Here is a 26430-nt window from a genome sequence, read left to right as displayed (position 1 = left end):
TATGTGTGATATATATATATATATATATATATATATATATATATATATATATATATATATATATATATATATATATATATATATATCACACATACCTATTAGGAATAGTAAAATATTTTATAGATAATTAATTATTAGCTAATGCAGTTTATTTGTAATTTTGTTTTTTAATTATATTCAGAATTTAATAACAATTCATGATTTAAATTAGCAGAAAGTTTATTTTTGAAACAGGAAATGCAACTGAGATGTTTTGATTTGAGCATTAATTTGTTAAAGTTTGAGTCAGATTGTTTTGTTTTGGTTTTGCTCTGCTGTCCCTCGGGTCGATTCCCTACAGTGTCTGATTCAACTTTGCTTTACATCTTAAAAGGTAAGAAACCAAGGACATCATCTCCATGATCATTTTGTCATATTGTGTTTGCAGAAACATGACTGAGTGAACGCTCTTTGTGAAAGAAGCAAACTGTCGTTGACAAAGGTTACGTTCACACTGCAGCCTGAAGTGACCCAATTCAGATTTTCTTTTGTTTGTTTTATAAAACATTAGACAGTCGAACAATACAGAGAACACAGATTTTTCTGTCAAATGTTGTATTTCAATTTCACATCTTTTTGTGTCTTTTGGAAACAGAGGATAAGAGTGAAGGTAGCAGGAACCACCATGGAGACTGTATTCCCCTCTTTCCTCTCAGCAGTTGACCGACTGTCCTGGTTTCTCCTTGCTCTGTTTACATCATGGATAGTCTTGGGTTCGGCAGACACAAATCAGACAAGCTGGCCATTATACTCCAAGAAGCCAGTTCTCTTCGTCTGGAACGCTCCCACTCAGGAGTGTGGATCACTACACAATGTTACGTTGTCATTAGACCTGTTTGACATAGTGTCTACCCCCAGTAAGGGCTTTGCCCGGCAGAATCTCACAACGTTCTATAAGGATAACCTCGGGCTTTATCCCTACTATAACCTTGAAAACAAAGCAGTCAATGGGGGCCTTCCACAAAGTGTCAATCTTGCTCAGCACCTTGAAAAAATGTCTAAGGATCTAGACACATACATACCAGACCCCAAGGCTACAGGTCTGGCTGTCATTGACTGGGATCGATGGCACCCCTTGTGGATCCGAAACTGGGGTGGCAGACATGTCCATAGAAGGAAATCAATTGAACTGGTGGCCGGAAAGGACCCTTCGTTGACTCAAGGGCAAATGAAAAATGATGCGCAAAAAGAATTTGAACTTGCAGTTCGTGAATTGATGCTGGGGACCCTGAGGCAGGGTAAAAAATTGAGACCGAATCAGCTGTGGGGCTACTACCCGTTTCCTGAATGTTTCAACAATGAGTACTATGGTGGGAAATTGGAAACCTACACAGGACACTGTGAAACTATTAAGATTGAGGAAAATAATCAACTGAACTGGATGTGGAATGAAAGCACCGCCCTTTTTCCTGAAATATACATGGAAAGTGTACTGCGCTCTTATGATCAGGCACGCCTGTTTGTCCAGAAAAGGGTGCAGTACGCAATGCGCCTTGCATCTATTGGGGATGGATTGGCACGTCCTGTTTTTGTTTATTCCCAACCCGCTTACAGGAATTACATGAAACTTTTATCTAAGGTTGGTTGATTGGAGGAAATAGTGCTGTTTTTAAACTGTTATTTTAGTAATCTTTCAATAATTCTTATGATTAATCAAGTGATCCGATAAAAAATTTGAAAAAATTATTTTTTAATTCTGTCGGATTAGCAGTAATAATATTGGACATTCACATCGTCCCAAATTGTCATGTTTGTGCAGCTTTAACAACTACTTTTCTGTAGCCTTGAAAATTAGCCTGTAACATTAGCACCTCACTTTTTAAGTTAACCTGGATAACAATTATACAAAAAATGTATTTTCAATGTAATGCTAGATAGCAGAATCATAAAGAAACATAAACATTGTCTGTACTGCCTGTTTTAGTCTGTATTTTGATATTCAGTCAGTTTTATAGATCAACTCTCACTTTTATGTCAATTTCTCTGTGTGGCACCTTCGGGACACAAAGAGAAAGTCATGCCACCCATCTGTTGTGACCGGGATGGGAGGAAATTTATTTTCCAGTTGTCCGTAAACCTAATCTAAGCATCAGCTAAACCAGCCCGATATGTTCCCTCTACATGTTTCTGCTCCACCCATATAAATACACCCGCCGCACTCTGCAGCAGCCACCAGGCAGCAGCTCTAGAAGGACAGTTACACTTTTTGTAAAACTATGACCTACCAGATAAAGATTTTTGTTTTTTCCTATAATTACCAAAGTTCAAAAATACTTTGTTTTTACTTTTCTATCATGAGTAATTATTTATAAATTGAACCAGGGCAATCACTGAAATATTTTTATTTAAGAACGACTAATAGTTTGGAGTTGATATTTAAAGTTGCCCGTAACATTTTATATTTGCAGTTAGCTCAGTAAAGCTGGATTTTACTGTAAAAAAAGCTACATTTGGTGTGCATTTCTAGAGAATGTGGTTCCTTACCTAATCTGAGATTTCCAAAAGTTTGCCTTTTTGTGTAAATCGAGCATGCTACATGAAAAACTGAGGCTGAAAGTTAAAAAATATAAAACTTCCTTGGTATCTACAGAGCTCAGCTCTGAGTCAATTTACATCCTTGCTAATTCAACAAAACACCCCTTGGGGATATAAATTGATGTTATGAGGGAGAGTGTGAAAAAATAAGAAATGGTAAAGAAGTAACTCTCACCTGGTGAAATCCAGCTGTCTGTCATATTAAAAAAAAAACTTATAGTTTCACTCAGATCCTATTGAAGAGTTAAATAATTCTTAAATTATATTTAGTTTCCACCTGCTGAATCAAGTTTAATGGCCAGGTGTGTGCACGTCAAAGAATGTAGCTTCTGTTCCAATCCGCTCCTATTGTCCAGATATTTTACATGTGATTATGTTAATTTGTTAGTAACTCAAGGTAACCCTTCACCAGATTAGTTTTTTCCAATGCATTCATCTAAAACATGATAATTACTCATGTTATTTTTCATGTTTTTGGCCATAAAATAGCTATTATTTTCATATGGCATTAAACATCATATTTTTAACTGTGGGCTGTAGTTACATATAGATCCCACAGCTCTATGTGTAACTAGAGCTCAGATTCTCTATAATACATCTCATACAGCTAAAGTATTCATATACATCCTTTGCAGACAGATTTGGTCAACACCATTGGCGAGAGCGTTGCATTGGGAGCTGCAGGAGTGATCTTCTGGGGGGGCGAATTTTATGCATCTATGGTAAGAGCATTACTTTGCCTAGTCCTCTCATGTTGCATAAGCTGCTGTTATGTATTTTTAAGTTAATATCTATCCTCTGTGCTGCAGAGCGGCTGTACAACCTTGGATGGCTATTTTCGGGGAGACATGGGACGATACCTCCTCAATGTGACCACAGCAGCAAAGGAGTGCAGCCAGAAATTGTGCAATTTTAACGGTCGCTGTCTTCGCCGAGACCCGGACAGCACCGTGTTTCTGCACCTCAGCAACTCCACTCACAGGATCATAAGTCAGAACGGAAAGCTGAAGGTCAGGGGAACCCCAGGTGAAGCAGAGCTGAAGGCCTTCCGTCAGCACTTCAAGTGCCAGTGCTACAACGGGACCAAAGGAGAAGACTGTGAGCTGGAAGGACAAGGAGGAAGAGAAGAAATGGAAGAAAAAGAAGAAACAGAAGAAAAAGAAGAAATAGAACAAGAAGTAGAAAAAGGAGAAAGAGGGCAGAGTAGTGCCACCTCTGTTTTAGGGATGTGGCCTCTCTGCTTTGTTCTCCAACTCGGACTTCTCTCTCTGTTTCATTGAGGAAACCAAGAAACCAAACTATTCTCTGGCTCTGCCAGCACCGAAAGGAAAAGTTTGGGTTTTCTGGCCTGAAAACAAAAATAAACTGCATTGTGAAAGCATCACTTCAGGAGCAGTGGGTGCTCAGTGCTTGGATTCAGACATTTATATGGTAACAGGTTTCCATTTCAGCACATACTAAACCAGTGTTTCTCAACTGTTTTTGGCCCAGCGCCCCCCTAGCCTTTATCCAGGTCCCTCACTGCCCCCCACCAAAGAATTTGTAGGCTACTTTGCACTGACAATTATTTTATTATTAATATTACTATCATTATTGTAGATGTTTTGATTTTTCTTGCTTGTTTCTGTATTTATCATCAAAAATAATTTCCCAGAGAACAAAAAAGTCATGGGAATAGAAATTATTTTCACAGGTGTCTACGAAAAATACAATGGACATTCAAGTTAAAACAGCAGCCAATCAGAGTGGAAAAATTATTCTTATTCTTTTCCATTTTCTAATTGTTAATTCTTGCACAAAATGACCAGATAAAAGATGTACAACATGCCAGTTTAAACTTTGAACTATTTGCAAAACGACTGAGCTCTGCAACATTAAAACATGGATATAACTGTAACTACATTAATCATAGCTCTTCTTCTCTTCAGTGCTTGTCAGTTTCTGGTGGTGCAGCTCTGTGCTGCCTTCAGGAAAATGGGACATCGGAGTATCATCCATAAAATTTCACCCTCATGGCATTTATTGTACAAACCAGAGCTTTCAGTGGAAAAACAAAAGTTCCAGGTCCTTTTAATGCCATACAAATATGAGACAGAAACATGGATTATATGTTTATATAGACCTGTCTGCTGATTTATAGATTAATAGTTTTACTGGATAGAAATTACAAAGAACAAATCTGGTTCTTAATCAAATCCTAATGAGTCAAATTGAAAGTGTCATGGAGTCATCAGCCTCATGACATTAACACTGACATGAAAAATAATATTGAAGAAATAAATACATCAAATCTAATTAAATACATAAATAAGTAATCAGTTCTTTACTGTTATGGTCTGTAAGATATATTTATTCTCAGTACTAGATGTGGTCTCAACAAACCCATGGCACTTCAACAATATTATTTTACCTTTTATCTGGAAATAGTGTCTGTTTATTCTTGCCATACCGTCCTCTGTTTTAATTATTTATCGAAAGGTCTTTCCATACCAATTTATTCGTCTGTATTTACTTTAGTTTCTTAGTTTATTCTTGCATTTTGTTCTTCATTCGTTTCCATTTAGTTTCCTTTGATTAGTATTATCCTCTCTTGGTTTATTGCTATGTCTACTTTAGTTTCTTTACTGTTGTTAAATATATTTTATCATTTATTGACGCTCACCACCAGTAATCTTCACTCATCACCTGCTGCGCCGCCTAATCGTCATGTGTTTCACATCATGTGTTGATTTTTCACTTTTCAGCGACGGATTCTCTGTTTTTATGCCATAATTCACATCTAGTTCGTCGCACCGTTTTATGTCCCGCTTCTCCTGTTTCAGAGTTTTGCGCAATGTGCGCGTCTTTTTTATTTTTTAAAGCCCCTAAGGTGCAGGGCGGTTGGGAAACGTATTGATGGGGAAAAGGCAGACTGACATAAACCTTTTAAAACAACGGAAACAATTTCTGCATTCTGATTATTGAAATTTAAAAGTGCTGTGTTGTTCTAAATCCGTGTATGGTTCGTTCTTTGGTTCTCATTTCAAAATAAAATTGCAAAACCAAAACAAGTATCCCAGATAGCACAGAATGATTGAAACAACTTCGAATCAATGTCAGCCAGACACATTGAATCAACGTTGAACGCTGACATTGAAACAACATTGAAAGTGGTCGGTGACTTGTATGTTGAATCAACGTTAGGGTTTCAACCATAACTGACATTATATCAATGTTGATTCAACCATCATTTGTATGTCAATTTACATGCATATTTCTGTTGATTTTACATTGAATCATTTAAGAATCAACATTGATTCAACCTTCATCTGAATGTGGTTCTGCACACATATTTATTTTATATTGAATCAATGTTGGTTAAACACTCATTTGACTGTGGATCTGCATGCATATTTGTGTTGTTTCTACATTGAATCAGTCAAGAATCAATGTTGATTAAACCATCACCTGAATGTGGATCTTGACACATATTTCTGTTGATTTTACATTGAATCAGTTATGAGTCAATGTTGATTCAACCTTCATCTGAACTTGGATCTGCATGCATATTTGTGTTTATTCTACACTGAATTAGTCAGGAATCAATGTTGATTCAACCATCATTTGTATGTCAATTTACATGCATATTTCTGTTGATTTTACATTGAATCTGTTAGGAATCTACATTGATTAAACCTTCATCTGAATGTGGTTCCGCACATATAATTGGACTGATTTCATATTGAAGGATTTATGTACATTTTTAGGTCTGTTAGGTCTACATAACATACAACTCAAAGTTTTTTCACTGGTGTTAAACACTATATTATTGGCAGATCATGGGTAAACTGTGTACAAAAGTTAAAAAATGACAACATAGGTTTGATATAACATTTTATTTAAGAAAAGAGGGACAAATCTTTACACATATTTGACTCCTTTTTGACTGTCAGAATAACAGTCTATTGTCCACAGAAGAACAGAGTCCATGAGGTTAAGCTTTGTACTGTATGAAACAGGGAAACAGTCCAAGTTGTGGTAACCCTAGTTACTTTGATTCCTTGTGATGTCTTCCTCTCAATTCTGGCGTGTAATGAAGCCACTTCTTGACAGTTTTACTGCTGTCCTCCAGAGTCAGCTTTTGGTCAAACTGCAGAGCAACGGCTGAAAAACACAAAAATAAAAGTGAGGAAGGTGCCAGTTAGAAATATGATAAACATTTGAAAAGTTCTGAAAGACATTAAAAGATTAAACTGTGTACTGATTACAGGTCTGAGAACAAATACAAACCATATAGTTCCCCATGTACACTCACTGTTAATTCTTATCTTATTTCTTCATTAATAATTGTTTACGTATACAACTACATTTACCTATGAAACTGCACTCTAGTGTTGGATTTATGATGCTGCACTCATGTTAAAATGAGGGAATCAATATTTAAAATAAAGGCTGTTTATCAAAAAATCTAAAGATAAAACTCGGGGATGATCAGTGTTTATTTAACACACCAGAGACAGATAAATAAAGCAAAAGGTGATTTATACTGTAGTTGGAAAAATTATTTATAATTTATACGGAATAAACTTCCATCAAATAGCTGGTTTAATCTTCAATCAACTACAAATATTTCCAAATATGTTTATTAAATTCATTACAAAATGTCCATGTGCTGATAAAGATCCCACAGCAGTAATAATAGACCAGTCAGTTTAACCAGTTACCAATCCAAGAAACAACAGACTGAATCAGTCATTAGCAGGTTTAGTTCAGTGTTTTACCTGCCTTACATGTTTTAAGTATTTCCTTCCTGCCTCACCTGGATTCAATCTGTGGATGATTAACAACCTTCTGCACTTCTTGATGGCTGCAGACTGTCATGCAATTAACTAACTCAGTTGTTCTGGAACAGAGACACATCTAAGCAGGTCCCTAAGCACATCATAATAAAAAATGAAAAACAAGTGATTACTATCTCAACAATTTAAAGCCCACCTGGAGCAGCCAGCTTTACACTTCCTTGTCCACCACATGTTCTCCCAGACCAAACAATAGGCCCCGCCCTATTTTAAAAACTCAAATCTCACAAAATCTCGCAGGATTTCATACTTACAATAACACAAAATGAGACATGACCTCAATTATTAAAAATATCTGTTTTGCCCCAAAATAACCAGGATTACTATGGGCACAAAACAATGCCCTTATTTTTCAATAAAGAGGTTTAAGATCAAAGTAAAATTGAAAAACTTACCATAAAACTGGTCAGAGGAGAATTTAATTCAGAAGCCGGTGTTACGTCAATCCGCGTTTCCCCATCAGATACGGTTCCCCCTGCGTCTTCTTGCTGCTCCGCCCCGCCCACGCGGCAAAATACGCGCGTGCTTGTGCTGAGCGCTGAGAAAGCACGTGCATAGGGAACTACGGACACCGTGAAAGCTCAAACAACATGTTTTGGCAAAGTTGTCACTTTCTTCACGTTTTAGCGGGAAACTAATAATAATAATAACAACAACAACAATAATAATAATAGTAATAATAATAATAATAGTAATAGTAATAAATAAGTGATGATAAATACAAATACCTCTCCTTGGGCTACCACCTTATCGTAGTGGAGGGGTTTGAGTGTCCCAATGATCCTAGGAGCTATGCTGTCTGGGGCTTTATGCCCCTGGTAGGGTCACCCAAGGTAGACAGGTCCTAGGTGAGGAACCAGACAAAGCGCAGCCCGAAGATCCTGTCGAGGGAAGACTTCGTTTTCCCTCGCCCGGACGCGGGTCACCGGGGCCCCACTCTGGAGCCAGGCCTGGAGGTGGGGCACGATGGCGAGCGCCTGGTGGCCGGGCTTTTACCCACGGAGCCCGGCCGGGCTCAGCCCGAAGAGGAGACGTGGGTCCCCCTTCCGATGGGCTCACCACCTGTCCGAGGGGCCAAAGGGGTCGGGTGCATTGTGCTATGGGCGGCACAATGCACCCATAGCATTGTGCCGCCCATAGCACAATGCTATGGGCGGCAGCCGAGGATCAGGCGGTCTGATCCTCGGCTGCAGAAGCTGGCTCTTGGGACGTGGAACGTCACCTCTCTGGTGGGGAAGGAGCAGGAGCTAGTGTGTGAGGCTGAGAGGTTCTGGCTAGAAATAGTCGGCCTCACCTCAACACATGGCTCTGCTTCTGGAACCAGTCTCCTTGAGAGGGGCTGGACGTACTTCCACTCTGGAGTTGCCCACGGTGAGAGGCGCCGGGCAGGACTGGGCATACTTGTTGCCCCCCATTTGGGCGCCTGTACGTTGGGGTTCACCCCGGTGAACGAGAGGGTAGCCTCCCTCCGCCTACGGGTGGGGGGACGGGTTCTGACTGTTGTTTGTGCTTACGGGCCAAGCGGCAGTTCAGATTACCCACCCTTCTTGGAGTCCTTAGAGGGGGTACTGGAGAGTGCCCCTCCTGGGGACTCCCTTGTTCTACTGGGAGACTTCAACGCTCACGTGGGCAATGACAGTGAGACCTGGAGAGGCGTGGTTGGGAGGAACGGCCCCCCCGATCTGAACCCAAGCGGTGTTCTGTTGTTGGATTTCTGTGCTCGTCACGGATTGTCCATCACGAACACCATGTTCAGGCATAAGGGCGTCCATATGTGCACTTGGCACCAGGACGCCCTAGGCCACAGTTCGATGATTGACTTTGTCATCGTCTCATCGGATTTGCGGCCGTATGTCTTGGACACTTGGGTGAAGAGAGGTGCGGAGCTGTCCACTGACCACTACCTGGTGGTGAGTTGGCTCCGGTGGTGGGGGAGGAAGCCGCTCAGACCTGGCAGGCCCAAACGTGTAGTGAGGGTCTGCTGGGAACGTCTGACGGAGTCCCCTGTGAGATGGAGCTTCAACTCTCATCTCCGGCAGAACTTCGAACACGTTCCAGGGTAGGTGGGGAACATTGAGTCTGAGTGGACCATGTTCCGTACCTCCATTGCCGAGGCGGCCTATTGGAGCTGCGGCCGCAAGGTTGTTGGTGCCTGTCGCGGCGGCAACCCTCGAACCGGTTGGTGGACACCTTCGGTGAGGGATGCTGTCAAGCTGAAGAAGGAGTCCTATCGGGCCTTTTTGGCCTGTGGGACTCCAGAAGCAGCTGATGGGTACCGGCGGGCGAAACGGAATGTGGCTCGGGTTGTCGCTGAGGCAAAAACCCAGGCGTGGGAGGAGTTTGGAGAGGCCATGGAGACAGCTTCGAGGCGATTCTGGTCCACCATCCGGCGTCTCAGGAGGGGGAAGCAGTGCAGCACCAACACTGTTTATAGTGGGGATGGTGTGCTGCTGACCTCAACTCGGGACATTGTGGGCCGGTGGGCGGAATACTTCGAAGACCTCCTCAATCCCACCAACATGCCTTCTGTTGAGGAAGCTGAGCATGGGGACTCTGGGTTGGGCTCTCCGATCTCTGGGGACGAGGTCGCCGAGGTGGTCAAAAAGCTCCTCGGTGGCAGGGCCCCGGGGGTGGATGAGATCCGCCCGGAGTTCCTTAAGGCTCTGGATGTTGCGGGGTTGTGTTGGCTAATGCGACTCTGCAATATCGCATGGACATCGGGGGCAGTTACCCTGGACTGGATGACTGGGGTGGTGGTCCCCCTGTTTAAAAAGGGGGACCGGAGGGTGTGCTCCAATTACAGGGGGATCACAATCTTAAGCCTCCCTGGTAAGGTCTATTCAGGGGTCCTGGAGAGGAGGGTCCGTCGGATAGTCGAACCTCGGATTCAGGAAGAGCAGTGTGGTTTTCGTCCTGGTCGTGGAACACTGGACCAGCTCTACACCCTCAGCAGGGTCCTGGAGGGTGCATGGGAGTTCGCCCAACCAGTCTACATGTGTTTTGTGAACTTGGAGAAGGCGTTCGACCGTGTCCCTCGGGGGGCCCTGTGGGGGGTACTCCAGGAGTATGGGGTACCAGGCCCTTTGATACGGGCTGTCAGGTCCATGTATGACCGGTGTCAGAGTCTGGTCCACATTGCCGGCAGTAAGTCGGGCTCGTTTCCGGTGAGAGTTGGACTCCGCCAAGGCTGCCCTTTGTCACCGATTCTGTTCATTACTTTTATGGACAGAATTTCTAGGCGCAGCAGAGGTGTTGAGGGGATCCGTTTTCGGTGGCCTTAGGATCGCATCTCTGCTTTTTGCGGATGATGTGGTCCTGTTGGCTTCATCGGAACGTGATATGCAGCTCTCACTGGAGCGGTTCGCAGCCGAGTGTGAAACGGCCGGGATGAGGCTCAGTGCCTCCAAATACGAGGCCATGGTCTTGAGTTGGAAAAGGGTAGAGTGCCTTGTCCGGGTCAGGGGGGTCGTCCTGCCTCAAGTGGAGGAGTTTAAGTATCTGGGGATCTTGTTCACGAATGAGGGAAGAAGGGAGCGGGAGATCGACAGGCGGATTGGGGCAGCGTCTACTGTGAAGCGGGCGCTGTACCGGTCCGTCGTGGTGAAGAGAGAGCTTAGCCAAAAAGCGAAGCTCTCGATTTACCGGTCGATCTACGTTCCCACCCTCATCTATGGTCATGAGCTTTGGGTCATGACCGAAAGAACGAGATCACGGGTACAACCGGCCGAAATGGGTTTCCTCCGCAGCGTGGCTGGGCTCTCCCTTAGAGATAGGGTGAGAAGCTCGGTCATCCGGGAGGGACTCAGAGTAGAGCCGCTGCTCCTCCACGTCGAAAGGAGCCAGTTGAGGTGGCTCGGGCATCTGGTAAGGATGCCTCCTGGACGCCTCCCTGGTGAGGTGTTCCGGGCACGTCCCACCGGGAGGAGGCCTCGGGGAAGACCCAGGACACGCTGGAGGGACTATGTCTCTCGGCTGGCCTGGGAACGCCTTGGGATTCCCCCGGAGGAGCTGTAAGAAGTGGCTGGGGAGAGGGAAGTCTGGGCCTCCCTTCTGAAGCTGCTGCCCCCGCGACCTGACCTCGGATAAGCGGAAGAAAATGGATGGATGGATGGATAAATACAAATATATCACATAATTATTATAAATGCATATATATGTTTAGTTATATATATTTATGAAATAAAAACAGGGCAATGTATTTTAATGCTCAATATTACCCATCAGATACCGTTCCCCTTGTTTTACAGTGGGGGAACGGTATCTGATGGCCATATTTCACCCATCAGATACCGTTCCCCCTATGTTAAAATCACCCATCAGATACCGTTCCCCTTGTTTTAAAGTGGGGGAATGGTATCTAATGGCCATATTTCACCCATCAGATACCGTTCCCTTTGTTTTACAGTGAGAGAACGATATCTGATGGCCATATTTCACCCATCAGATACCGTTTCCCACATGTTAAAGTCACCCATCAGATTGCCTGTTTATATATATATATATATATATATACATATACACAATTAAACATATATACATTTATAATAATTATATGTGACATATATGTATTTATCATTATTATTTTTTATTATTATTGTTATTAGTATTATTACTATTGGTTTCCCGCAAAAACGTGAAGAAAGTGACAACTTTGCCGAAACATTGTTTGAGCTTTCACGGTGTCCGTAGTTCCCTATGCACGTGCTTTCTCGGTGCTCATCACGAGCATGCGCGTATTTTGCCGCGTGGGCGGGGCGGAGCGGCAAGAAGACGCAAGGAGAACCGTATCTGATGGGTAAACGCGGATTGACGTAACACCTCTTCTTCTTCTTCTTCTTCTTGGTTTTTATTGGCAGTTGGCAACAAACTTTCAGTAGCATTACCGCCACTTACTGGTATGGAGTGTGGTTCGTAATGATCTATATACTTCATACCTAATCCCTATAATATTTCTGACCAAACATACACTCTCACACACACCTACTAATATAACTTTACTTTTATATAACTTGAATATCTCTCTTCATTATTCTTTGCACATTCACAACCATCTTAATCTATTCAGATTCTATGAAATATCTTTGTTTTTTTAAGAAACCGAATAATTATTTGAATATGTCTACTCCCCAAATCCCTCCTCAAAAAATCTGATAAATTAAACCTTTCTTTAATACCTTCACACTCTCTCAACATGCTTCTTCTCTCATCTTCATATTTATAACACTCTAAAATAACATGCTCTATTGTTTCAAACTTCTCACAATAATCAAACTTTTCAGTTTTATGCTTTTATATTTTAAAAAGTGAATACCTAAGCCCTGTATGTCCAAACCTTAACCTTATTATTCTTTCCTCCTTCCTATTTCTTCTTCCCTTTCTTTTCCTTCCTACAAACTTTTGAATTTTATAAAACCATCTTCCTGTTGAACCTTCACCCCACCTTCTCTGCCATATTTTCATCAGCTCCTCATTGGCTTTACTTTTTCCTTCAGATTTACTTGTCCTAACTGTAAAACTAGGATTATGTATTGCTTTCTTTGCCGTTTTATCAGCCCTCTCGGTACAATAAAAGATTCCTTCCATAACTCTGGTAATTTTCCCTCCTCCCATATTTTATTGAATAATTGTAATATTATAGCTTTTGACTTATCACTTAGTTGACTTATCATTCTATACCAAATTTTATCTTTACCATTTTTAGGTCCTGCTGGATCTAAAAATGAAACCTGAGAAAGGTTTTAATGTTTGCAAATAAACAATTAGTATGTGATGTTTTTCATTTCTATTGTAAATTTTATACCAAAAAATATTATTATGCATAACGTTACCGCCACACTTCACAATAGATATTGAGATATGAATTGATATCTCAATAAACATAAAAATATAGTGCAGCCACAGAAACAACTACAGAAACTACTATAATGTTAAAGCATATATATATATGCTTATATATATCTTATATATATAAGATGTAAAGCAAATATATATATATATATATATATATATATATATATATATATATATATATATATATATATATATATATATATATATATATATATATATATATATATATATATATATATATATATATATATATTAAACTAGAAGAAAGTTTGTTTATTTTTCAAACACTAAATGGAACTGAGATGTTTTGATTTGAGCATTAATTTGTTAAAGTCAGTTGGTTTGGTTTTTTGTTTTTGTTTTGCTCTGCTGTCCCTCGGGTCGATTCCCTGCAGTGTCTGGTTCAACTTTGCTTTACATCTTAAATGGTAAGAAACCAAGGACATCATCTCCATGATCATTTTGTCATATTGTGTTTGCAGAAACATGACTGAGTGAACGCTCTTTGTGAAAGAAGCAAACTGTCGTTGACAAAGGTTACGTTCACACTGCAGCCTGAAGTGACCCAATTCAGATTTTCTTTTGTTTGTTTTATAAAACATTAGACAGTCGAACAATACAGAGAACACAGATATTTCTGTCAAATGTTTTATTTCAATGTCACATCTTTTTGTGTCTTTTGGAAACAGAGGAGTGAAGGTAGCAGGAACCACCATGGAGACTGTATTCCCCTCTTTCCTCTCAGCAGTTGACCGACTGTCCTGGTTTCTCCTTGCTCTGTTTACATCATGGATAGTCTTGGGTTCAGCAGACACAAAGCAGACAAGCTGGCCATTACACTCCAAGAAGCCAGTTCTCTTCGTCTGGAACGCTCCCACTCAGGACTGTGAGACACAACACAGTGTCAAGTTATCATTAGATCAGTTTGACATAATGTCAACCCCCACAAAGGGCTTTACCCGGCAGACTCTCACAACGTTCTATAAGGACCACCTCGGGCTTTATCCCTATTATGACAGTAAAGAAGCAGCAGTCAATGGGGGCCTTCCACAAAGTGTCAATCTCTCTCAGCACCTTGAAAAAATGTCTGAGGATTTAGACAAATACATACCAGACCCCAAGGCTAAAGGTCTGACTGTCATTGACTGGGAGGAATGGCACCCCTTGTTTGTCCGAAACTGGGGTGACAAAGATCACTATAAAACGAAATCACGTGAACTGGTGGCCAGAAAGAACGCTTCGTTGACTAAAGGTCTAGTGTCGAAATTTGCGAAAGAAGAATTTGAACTTGCAGTTCGTGAATACCTGCAGGGGACCCTGAGGCAGGGTAAAAATTTGAGACCGAATCAGCTGTGGGGCTACTACTTGTTTCCTGATTGTTACAACCATGACTACTCAGGGAGAATGGAAATCTACACAGGACATTGTATTGCTGTAGAGATCAATGATCACCTGAATTGGCTGTGGAATGAAAGCACCGCCATTTTTCCTGAAATATATATGGAAAGTGAACTGCGCTCCACTGATCAGGCACGCCTGTTTGTCCAGAAAAGGGTCAAGGAGGCAATGCGCGTTGCATCTGTTGGGAATGGATTGGCACGTCCTGTTTTTGTTTATTCCCAACCCACTCACAAATTTGGGATGACCCTTTTAACTGAGGTTGGTTGATTGGAGGAAATAATGCTGTTGTAAACTGTTATTTTAGATATTGAGTAATCTTTCAATCATTCTTACGATTAATCAAGTAATCTGATAAAAAATTTGAAAAAATTTTTTTTTAATACAGTTGGAGTAGCAGTAATAATATCGGACATTCACATCGTCGTAAATTTTCATGTTTTGCAGCTTTAACAATGACTTTTCTGTAGCGTTGAAAATTGAAAATTAGCCTGTAACATTAGCACCTCACTTTTTAAGTTAACCTGGACAACAATGATACAAACATTTGTTATTTACAATGTAATGATAAATAGCAGAATCATAAAGAAACATAAAAATTGTCTGTGCTCCAGCTTTTAGTCTGTATTTTGATATTCAGTCAGTTTTATAGATTAACTCTCACTTTTCCCAGCCATTTATTGCTTTTATATCAATTTCTCTGTGTGGCACCTTCGGCACACACAGAGAAAGTCATGCCACCCATCTGTTGTGACCTGGATGGTAGGAATTTTTTTTTCCAGTTGTCCGTAAATTGAATCTATGCATCAGCTAAAGCAGCCCGATATGTTCCCTCTACATGTCTCTGCTCCACCCATATAAATACACCCGCCGCACTCTGCAGCAGCCACCAGGCAGCAGCTCTAGAAGGACAGTTACACTTTTTGTAAAACTATGACCTACCAGATACAGATTTTTGTTGATTCCTATAATTACCAAAGTTCAAAAATACTTTGTTTTTACTTTTCAATCATGAGTAATTATTTATAATTTGAACCAATCTATTCTATGCGCCTTATAATGCAATGTGCCTTATATAGGTAAAAAGCTTTAAAATAGGTCATTCATTGAAGGTGCGGAAAATACGGTAACTCATGGTAACTCTTCATCAGATAAGTTTTCTCCAATGCATTCATCTAAAACATGATAATTACTCATGTTGTTTTTTGTGTTTTTGGCCATTTGGCTGTTATTTTCATATGGCATTAAACATCATATATTTAACTGTGGGCTGTAGTTACATATAGATCCCACAGCTCTATATGTAACTAGAGCTCAGATTCTCTATAATACATCTCATACAGCTAAAGTATTCATATACATCCTTTGCAGACAGATTTGGTCAACACCATTGGCGAGAGCGTTGCATTGGGAGCTGCAGGAGTGATCTTCTGGGGTGACGAATATTATGCATCTAAGGTAAGAGCATTACTTTCCCCAGTCCTCTCATGTTGCATAGGCTGCTGTTATGTATTTTTAAGTTAATATCTATCCTCTGTGCTGCAGAGCGGCTGTTCTGACTTGAATAACTATTTTCGGGGAGACATGGGACGGTACCTCCTCAATGTGACCACAGCAGCAAAGGAGTGCAGCCAGAAATTGTGCAATTTTAACGGTCGCTGTCTTCGACAAGCACCGTACAGGGCCGTGTTTCTGCACCTCAGCAACTCGACTCACAGGATCATAACTCAGAATGGAAAGCTGAAGGTCACGGGAACCCCAGGTGAAGCAGAGCTGAAGGCCTTCCGTCAGCACTTCAAGTGCCAGTGCTACAACGGGACCAAGGGAGTAGACTGTAAGCTGGAAAGACAAGAAGGGAGAGAAGAAATAGCAGAAGCAGGAGAAAGAGGAGAAAGAGGGCAGAGTAGTGCCACCTCTGTTTTAGGGATGTGGCCTCTCTGCTTTGTTCTCCAACTCGGACTTCTCTCTCTGTTTCTTTGAGGAAACCAAGAAACCAAACTATTCTCTGGCTCTGCCAGCACCAAAAGGAAAAGTTTTGGTTTTCTGGCCTGAAAACAAAAATAAACTGCATTGTGAAAGCATCACTTCAGGAGCAGTGGGTGCTCAGTGCTTGGATTCAGAGGTTTATATGGTAACAGGTTTCCTTTTCAGCACACATTGAACTAAAACTACAGTGTGTGTTTTCTGGAAAGAATTATTTTTGCATTTGTTTTATAGTAAACATAATCTGTCAATTTAAATCTTAAAAAATGTAAACATGCATATCCTCTTGAGAACCGAATGAAAAAATGTGCCTTCCAATTTCTGTATTTATGTGATTTCCTTCCTATTTAGGCCAAGAAGAACACCTTACCATTTTGTTCTATTATTATTATTATTATTATTATTATTATTATTATTATTATTATTATTATTATTATTATTAAATTTAAATTTAAATTTCACAACATGTACATTGTAGTGGACATCAGGATGATTTTATTCTAAAATATGACTGAATTCAAAAAAATTTTACAAATGTACAGATAAGTGATTAATGAATCACATTAACCCAAGAAAGGAGGTCAAATTTAAAAAATACATTTAATAACCAGAAGTTATCCATTTCTGGTTTCAATCTATTGCTTGTATTTGAAATGAAAACCAAACTGCAAATTGCAGGAGTATCCCCAAACACTATAGCCCAAGAAATGAAGACTTTATTTATTTTTACGTATTTGTTAATTATTTTATTTATTTTGAAAATGATAGAGGTGGATCAGTGGTCCACAAGCTATGGCCCGCGGGCCGGATACAGCCTGCCTCCACATTTGGTCCGGCCCCCCGAACAATACCAGAGAGCATTCAGATTTTTTTTCATATATTGTATTTTCCGGTTTATATGTGGATTTTTCTTCAACCACCAGGGGGCTCTTTAGCAGGAGGTGTGTCCTCTAAACTGTGGGTGTTTTGTTTTGCATGGCGCATTGCTGCCATCTGTTGGACTTTTAGGGAACTGCTTGACTTTTATGTTCAGTACGGTTGTTTGCTAGCTGTAGAGCAGATGAACACAAGTGCATTCAAGGCGTCCCTCAATGAAATATATACTAGTCAGTCCCAGTGACAGTTTCACTAACAATTTTTTCCCATGTGCTTTCTGGGTAAAAAATCAAGTAAAAAATAAATCGAGAACGTCACGTCCGTCCGTCACGTCTGTCCGTCACGTCTGTCCGTCCCCCCCCCATCAAACTGAGTCTGGCCACCACCACAGAAGGGAAAAGTTATGTGGCCCTCACAGGAAAAAATTTGGGGACCACTGAAGTAGATAATGACACACATGAATAAGGACTTTCTTCAGAATATCAGCACACATGGCCTCTCTTGGCTTTCCCAGAGTCTTCTGGACTTAAAAAAATGAAAAATGCAGTTACAGGAAAATGAGTTAAAAGTTCTACAAACGTCTCAAGCAGGTCTTCCCGCAACAGGAACCATTATGATGAACCAAATAATCCCAAAGCCACCAGAAGATGGACCACTGTGAGCAGAAGGGAGCATCTTAGCTGATTGTCACAAAGTGGTTTGATGATAAACCTGTGGTGATGGCCTCCACCATTTACGGGAAAGATCTAAACGATATTTGCAATGGATGGCCAAAAAAAGAAAAAAACTTGTGTCCAGGTACGACAACCAGAAGTGATGGAGGGTGGCGTAGATCTTTATGACCAAGAAGCAAGAAATGGACATTCCCATCTCAAATGTCTGGTCCTGGAAAAACATACAAATTAATCCTGTCCCACCTAGCATGGTGACTTTCCTGCTATCTCTGGCTCTGATGGTGCGTTCACACTAAAAGTGTTTTGAACATCAGGGACATTTCTTTTACATTTAAAGTCTATGTGGAGGTGCAATAAGGGCTATGGAGGAGCGTTCTGAACGTCTAGCATGACACATTTTGAACCATTTTCATGACGTTCTACATATATATATATATATATATATATATTTTTATATATATATATATATATATATATATATATATATATATATATATATATATATATATATATATATAGATAAAGGTATCGCGCATTCCTATTAGGAATAGTAAAATCTTTTACAGGTAAATTAATTATTGCAGCTAATGCAGTTTACTAGACAGACTTTGTAATTTAGTGTTCTAACTATAATTACAATTAAATAACAATTCATGATTTAAATTAGCAGAAAGTTTGTTTATTTTTGAAACAGGAAATGGAACTGAGATGTTTTGATTTGAGCATTAATTTGTTAAAAAAGTTAGTGTCAGTTTGTTTTGTTTTTTGTTTTGTTTTTGTTTTGCTCTGCTGTCCCTCGGGTCGATTCCCTGCAGTGTCTGGTTCAACTTTGCTTTACATCTTAAATGGTAAGAAACCAAGGACATTATCTCCATGATCATTTTGTCATATTGTGTTTGCAGAAACATGACTGAGTGAACGCTCTTTGTGAAAGAAGCAAACTGTAGTTGACAAAGGTTACGTTCACACTGCAGCCTGAAGTGACCCAATTCAGATTTTCTTTTGTTTGTTTTATAAAACATTAGGCAGTCGAACAATATAGAGAACACAGATTTTTCTGTCAAATGTTGTATTTCAATTTCACATCTTTTTGTGTCTTTTGGAAACAGAGGATAGGAGTGAAGGTAGCAGGGACCACCATGGAGACTGTATTCCCCTCTTTCCTCTCAGCAGTTGACCGACTGTCCTGGTTTCTCCTTGCTCTGTTTACATCATGGATAGTCTTGGGTTCAGCAGACACAAAGCAGACAAGGTGGCCATTATACTCCAAGAAGCCAGTTCTCTTCGTCTGGAACGCTCCCACTGAGGACTGTGAGACACAACACAGTGTTACCTTATCATTAGACCTGTTTGACATAGTGTCATCCCCCAGTAAGGGCTTTGCCCGGCAGAATCTCACAACATTCTATAATGAAAGACTCGGGCTTTATCCCTACTTGAACTATAAGCTTGGAAACATAGCAGTGAATGGGGGCCTTCCACAAAGTGTCAATCTCGCTCAGCACCTTAAAAAAATGTCTCAGGATCTAGACACATACATACCAGACCCCAAGGCTAAAGGTCTGACTGTCATTAACTGGGATCGATGGCACCCCTTGTGGAGCCGAAACTATGCTGACAGTAATGTCCATAGAACGACATCAATTGAACTGGTGGACAGTAAGAACCCTTCGTTGACTCATGAGCAATTGTATAATGCTGCGCTAAAAGAATTTGAACTTTCAGCTCGTGAATTGATGCTGGGGACCCTGAGACAGGGTAAAAATTTGAGACCGAATCAGCTGTGGGGCTTCCACCCGTTTCCTGAATGTTTCAACACTGACTACGATGAAAAGAATTTGGACATCTACACAGGACGCTGTCGTCCTCATAAGATTGAGGAAAATAATCAACTGAACTGGCTGTTGAATGAAAGCACCGCCCTTTTTCCTGAAATATACCTGGAACATGTACTGGCCTCCAAAGATGTGGCACGCCTGTTTGTCCAGAAAAGGGTGCAGTACACAATGCGCATTGCTTCTTTTGGAGATGGATTGGCACGTCCTGTTTTTGTTTATTCCCAACCCACTTACAGGAATAACATGAAACTTTTACCTAAGGTAGGTTGATTGGAGGAAATAGTGCTGTTTTAAAGTGTTATCTTAGTAATCAAGTAATCTTTCAATTATTCTTACGATTAATCAAGTAATCCGGTAAAAAATTTGAAAAAATTATTTTTTAATACTGTCAGATTAGCAGTAATAATATCGGACATTCACATCGTCGCAAATTTTCATGTTTGTGCAGCTTTAACAATTACTTTTCTGTAGCCTTGAAAATTAGCCTGTAACATTAGCACCTCACTTTTTAAGTTAACCTGGATAACAATTATACAAATATTTGTTATTTTCAATGTAATGATAAATAGCAGAATAATAAAGAAACAAAAAAAGTGTCTGTACTCCAGCTTTTAGTCTATATTTTGATATTCAGTCAGTTTTATAGATCAACTCTCATTTTCCCAGCCATTTATAGCTTTTATGTCAATTTCTCTGTGTGGCACCTTCGACACAAACAGAGAAAGTCATGCCACCCATCTGTTGTGACCTGGATGGTAGGAAATTTATTTTCCAGTTGTCCGTAAACCTAATCTAAGCATCAGCTAAAGCAGCCCGATATGTTCCCTCTACATGTTTCTGCTCCACCCATATAAATACACCCGCCGCACTCTGCAGCAGCCACCAGGCAGCAGCTCTAGAAGGACAGTTACACTTTTTGTAAAACTATGACCTACCAGATACAGATTTTTGTTGATTCCTATAATTACCAAAGTTCAAAAATACTTTATTTTTACTTTTCAATCATGAGTAATTATTTATAATTTGAACCAGGGCAATGACTGAAATATTTTTATTTAAAAAAGACAAAAAGTTTGGAGTTGATGTTTAAAGATGCCCGTAACATTTTATATTTGCAGTTAGCTCATTAAGGCTGGATTTTACTCTAAAAAATCTACATTTGGTGTGCATTTCTAGAGAACGTGGTTCCTTACCTAATCTGAGATTTCCAAAAGTTTGCCTTTTTGTGTAAATCCAGCATGCTACATGACAAACAGAGGCTGAAAGTTCAAAAATATAAAACTTGGTATCTACAGAGCTCAGCTCTGAGTCAATTTACTTCCTTGCTAATTCAACAAAACACCCCATGGGGAAATAAATTGATGTTATGAGGGAGAATGTGAAAAAATAAGAAATGGTAAAGAAGTAACTCTCACCTGGTGAAGTCCAGCTGTCTGTCATTTAAAAAAGATCCCATTGGAAAGTTAAATAGTTCTTAAATTACATTTAGTTTCCACCTGCTGAATGAACACACCTGGCCAAGGTGTTTGCATGTCGAAGAACATAGCTTCTGTTCCATTCCGCTCCTATTGTCCAGACATTTTACATGTGATTATCTCAATTTGGTAGTACCGTATTGTCCGCACTATAAGGCGCACCTAAAAACCTTCAATTTCCTCAAAAGCCGACAGAGCGCCTTATAATCCGGTGCGCCTTATATATGGTCCGAGGGGCTAAAAAGCTCTGTAATATATTAGAGAGTTTTGGTTTAACACAACATGTCAAACAAGCAACACACACTCAGGGACACAAACTGGACCTGGTTATCAGTAAGGGTGTGAATATTTCCAATGTCTCTGTAACTGATATTGCCCTGTGGGATCATTTTGCTGTTTTTTTTGACAGTTCTTTATCCGTTAACCCACTTGGACAAAAAGCTACTAACACAAAACGTACTTTCACAGAAAACACAGCAGAAACATTTAATCAAATCTACTCTTCTTCCTCACTCTTAAGTCATAGTGACGTAGATAAGTTGGTGGATGATTTTCAGTGCAAACTTTCAGATATCATTGATTACATTGCCCCCACTAAAGTGAAGGTTGTGACTGGTAGGAAGAAATCTCCATGGAGAAATGCACAAGTAGTTCAATCTGCAAGACAACTCTGCCGTAGGGCCAAACGGAAATGGCGTAAAGGTCAACTGCACGTTTATTGTGACATCTACAAGGAAAGACTACGTAACTATCACACAACACTAAAACATGCCAGAGAGGCTTTCTTTGCAGATGTCATAAACAAAAACATTAACAATGCTCGAGCTTTATTTGCCACTGTTGACAGGCTCACAAATCCTCCGATGACGTTGCCACCTGAACTTCAATCTATTGCCGCCTGCAACAAGTTTTCAAGTTTCTTTTTAGAGAAAATTCAAAAGATCAGAGGATTAATCTGCACATCCACTCCAAAGACAGTACTAATGCTGTGCCCAAACAAAACAAATGCAGGAAAAATGACCCAATTTCAACTACTAAATTATAAAACCCTAGAAGAAATTATAAGTCAATTAAGCTCCAGTTCCTTCTGTCTGGATGTCCTACGCACACATTTCTTTAAGAAAGTCCTGCCTGTTGTTGCTAAGGATCTGATCCAAATAGTAAACTCATCGCTCTCTTCAGGTGTTTTCCCCCAGGCTTTGAAAACAGCAGTTGTCAAACCGCTGATAAAAAAGAACAATCTGGACAAATCCCTACTGCAGAATTACAGGCCGATCTCCAACCTCCCATTCATCAGCAAAATTATTGAAAAAGCTGTTTTTAAACAATTAAATAACTTCCTAACAATAACAAACTGCTTTGACTCTTTCCAGTCTGGTTTTCGTGCTCACCACAGCACGGAGACGACCCTTGTAAAAGTGTTCAATGACATCCATATAAATACAGACTGTGGGAGAACCACAGTGCTGGTTCTGTTGGACCTCAGTGCAGCTTTCGACACTGTTGACCACGACATTCTACTGAATCGACTGGAGAGTTGGGTTGGACTCTCCGGTCCAGTGCTCAACTGGTTTGAATCTTACATAAAGAACAGGGATTTCTTTGTTTCAATCGGAAACTTCTCATCAGAGAGGTCAAAGGTCACATGTGGGGTACCCCAAGGTTCAATCCTAGGACCCCTTCTTTTCAATATTTATATTCTCCCACTGGCTAAGGTTATAACAGGACATAGGATTAGCTACCACAATTATGCGGATGATACACAGCTCTACATCACGATGTCACCAGGTGACTCTGAACCCATCCAGTCACTGAATAGATGCTTAGAACAGATCAATGTGTGGATGTGCCAAAACTTTCTCCAGCTAAACAGAAACAAAACTGAAGTTATTATCTTTGGACCTAAAGAGGAGCGAACCACATTCAATGCACAGCTTCAGTTATTTCAACTAAAAACAAGCGATCAGGCCCGAAACCTGGGAGTAGTGATGGACTCTGACCTGAACCTTCAGAGCCACACAGTCACAAAGTCGGCCTTCTATCACCTGAAGAACATCTCCAGGATTAGAGGACTAATGTCTCAGCACGATCTAGAGAAACTCATCCATGCGTTTATCTTTAGCCGCATTGATTACTGCAACAGCGTCTTCACAGGTCTGACTAATAAATCAATCAAACAGCTGCAGCTGCTCCAGAATGCTGCTGCTCGGGTTCTCAATAAAACAAGAAAGATAGAGCACATAACACCAGTTTTAAAGTCCCTACACTGGCTCCCTGTAGCTCAGAAAATAGACTTTAAAATACTGATGTTAGTTTATAAATCACTGAACGGTTTAGCACCACAATACCTTAAAGATCTGTTATTACTGTACCAACCGTCTAGACCCCTCAGATCTTCTGGTTCTGGTCTGCTCTGCATCCCCAGAACCAGACGAGGAGAAGCAGCAATCAGTTTCTATGCACCACAGATTTGGAACAAACTTCCAGAAAACTGTAAAATAGCTGAAACACTGGGTGCTTTTAAATCTCAACTTAAAACTCACCTGTTTAGAGTTGCTTATGGCTAAATTAGGGTTAGAGTGCGGGTTTTGTTGTCTTCCATGTTTTTATGTCTTTAATGTTTTTAATTTCTTCTTCTTTCTTTTCGACGTTTTAATGATGTAATGTTTTTTGGTTTTTTTATTTTTATTGTTTTTAATCTCTCTCTTTCTCACTGATTATTTCTGTTTTTATTTTAATTATGCAAAGCACTTTGAAATGCCTTGCTGCTGAAATGTGCTATACAAATAAAATTTGATTGATTGATTGATATGGACCAATATTGAGCCACAACAAGTCTAGTATCTACGGTAAACAGCCGCCGGCTTCATTTTCGCCCGTAGAAGAAGAAGTGCGCGGTGCATGCTGGGATAGTTGTCAGAACGCTGGTTGGTTAATAAAGTTTGATAATACATTTAAAGCCAGGGGGGTGGAGGGGCGGGGGAAGAGAGACAGAGACTGCGGCGGCAGCATGTCGGTTGGTCTGTGTTACCCAAAAAGCAGTTGGGCACAATGTCGCAGCACCATGAGTGAAACAAAGACTGGGGCAGCCTACTATGTAAAGTACTCGGGGACCATTTCTTTACAAATGTGGATGTGTAATAATAGAATGTGGAACAAATTGCCCAACTGAAGGGTCTATTCTATGCGCCTTATAATGCAATGTGCCTTATATAGGTAAAAAGCTTTAAAATAGGTCATTCATTGAAGGTACAGTAACTCTTCACCAGATAAGTTTTCTCCAACACATTCATCTAAAACATAATTACTCATGTTGTTTTTCGTGTTTTTGGCCATAAAATAGCTATTATTTTCATATGGCATTAAACATCATATATTTAACTGTGGGCTGTAGTTACATATAGATCCCACAGCTCTATATGTAACTAGAGCTCAGATTCTCTATAATACATCTCATACAGCTAAAGTATTCATATACATCCTTTGCAGACAGATTTGGTCAACACCATTGGCGAGAGCGTTGCATTGGGAGCTGCAGGAGTGATCTTCTGGGGGGACGAATATTATGCATCTAAGGTAAGATGCATAATATACTTTGCCTCGTCCTCTCATGTTGCATAGGCTGCTGTTATGTATTTTGAAGTTAATATCTATCCTCTGTGCTGCAGAGCGGCTGTTCTGACTTGAATAACTATTTTAGGGGAGACATGGGACGGTACCTCCTCAATGTGACCACAGCAGCAAAGGAGTGCAGCCAGAAATTGTGCAATTTTAACGGTCGCTGTCTTCGCCGAGAACCGGACAGCACCGTGTTTCTGCACCTCAACCCCTCCACTCACAGTATCATAAGTCAGAACGGGAAGCTGAAGGTCACGGGATACCCAGGTGAAGCAGAGCAGAAGGCCTTCCGTCAGCACTTCAAGTGCCAGTGCTACAACGGGACCAAGGGAGAAAACTGTAAGATGGGAGGACAAGGATTAAGAGAACAAAGAGAAGAAAGAGAAGAAGCAGGAGAAAGAGGAGAAAGAGGGCAGAGTAGTGCCACCTCTGTTTTAGGGATGTGGCCTCTCTGCTTTGTTCTCCAACTCGGACTTCTTTCTCTGTTTCTTTGAGGAAACCAAGAAACCAAACTATTCTCTGGCTCTGCCAGCACCAAAAGGGAAAGTTTTGGTTTTCTGGCCTGAAAACAAAAATAAACTGCATTGTGAAAGCATCACTTCAGGAGCAGTGGGTGCTCAGTGCTTGGATTCAGAGGTTTATATGGTAACAGGTTTCCATTTCAGCACATACTAAACTAAAACTACAGCATTTGTTTTCTGGAAAGAATTCTCTTGGTACACATTTTATAGTAAACATAATGGGTCAATTAAAACCTTAAAAACTGGAAACATGCATATCCTCCTGATAACCGAAGAAAAAAATGCGCCCAGTATTTATGTGATTTCCTTTCTATTTTGTCCAAAATGAACACCTTATCATTTTGTTCTATTATTATTATTAAATTTAAATTTCACACCGTGTCCATTGTAGTGGACATCAGGAAGACTTTAGTCTAAAATATGACTGAATTAAAAAAAAATTGCCAATGTACAGATAAGTGATTAATGAATCACATTAACCCAAGAAATGAGGTCAAATTTGAAAAATACATTTAATAACCAGAAATTATCCATTTCTGGTTTGAATCTATTGCTTGTATTTGAAATGAAAACCAAACTGTAAACTGCAGGGGTATCCCCAAACCCTATAGCCCAAGAAATGAAGTCTTTATTTATTTTTACTTATTTGTTTATTATTTTATTTATTTTGAAAATGATAGAAGTAGATAATGCCACACATAAATAAGGACTTTCTTCAGAATATCAGCACACATGGCCTCTCTTGGTTTTCCCAGAGACTTCTGGACTAAAAAAATCAGAAGTGA

At 40.2% G+C, this 26430-nt stretch overlaps 3 protein-coding genes across 3 annotated transcripts; all 3 read left to right on the top strand.

Moving 5' to 3' along the window:
* Nucleotides 1-265: 265 nt before the first annotated feature.
* On the top strand, nucleotides 266-3966 carry LOC145551685 (hyaluronidase-2-like). Its single transcript, XM_081607124.1, has 4 exons — nucleotides 266-373; nucleotides 635-1618; nucleotides 3210-3296; nucleotides 3384-3966. The coding sequence occupies exons 2-4, from the start codon at nucleotides 665-667 to the stop codon at nucleotides 3852-3854; spliced, it is 1512 nt and encodes a 503-aa protein (XP_081463250.1). The 5' UTR covers nucleotides 266-373; nucleotides 635-664; the 3' UTR covers nucleotides 3855-3966.
* Nucleotides 3967-13579: 9613 nt separating this feature from the next.
* LOC103460859 (hyaluronidase-2-like) lies at nucleotides 13580-16744 on the top strand. The gene is made up of 4 exons (XM_081607125.1): nucleotides 13580-13690; nucleotides 13952-14921; nucleotides 16032-16118; nucleotides 16206-16744. The coding sequence occupies exons 2-4, from the start codon at nucleotides 13977-13979 to the stop codon at nucleotides 16638-16640; spliced, it is 1467 nt and encodes a 488-aa protein (XP_081463251.1). The 5' UTR covers nucleotides 13580-13690; nucleotides 13952-13976; the 3' UTR covers nucleotides 16641-16744.
* Nucleotides 16745-18909: 2165 nt separating this feature from the next.
* On the top strand, nucleotides 18910-25722 carry LOC145551683 (hyaluronidase-2-like). Its single transcript, XM_081607121.1, has 4 exons — nucleotides 18910-19041; nucleotides 19303-20292; nucleotides 24996-25082; nucleotides 25175-25722. Exons 1-4 carry the CDS (start codon nucleotides 19039-19041, stop codon nucleotides 25616-25618), a joined length of 1524 nt encoding a protein of 507 aa, XP_081463247.1. The 5' UTR covers nucleotides 18910-19038; the 3' UTR covers nucleotides 25619-25722.
* Nucleotides 25723-26430: the final 708 nt, after the last annotated feature.

Source organism: Poecilia reticulata, chromosome 5 (genome assembly GCF_904066995.2).
Source record: "Poecilia reticulata chromosome 5, P_reticulata-male-v2, whole genome shotgun sequence".
NCBI lineage: Eukaryota > Metazoa > Chordata > Actinopteri > Cyprinodontiformes > Poeciliidae > Poecilia > Poecilia reticulata.
The sequence above is the reverse complement of the archived record's forward strand: the minus strand, read 5'-3'. Positions and strand labels throughout refer to the sequence as shown.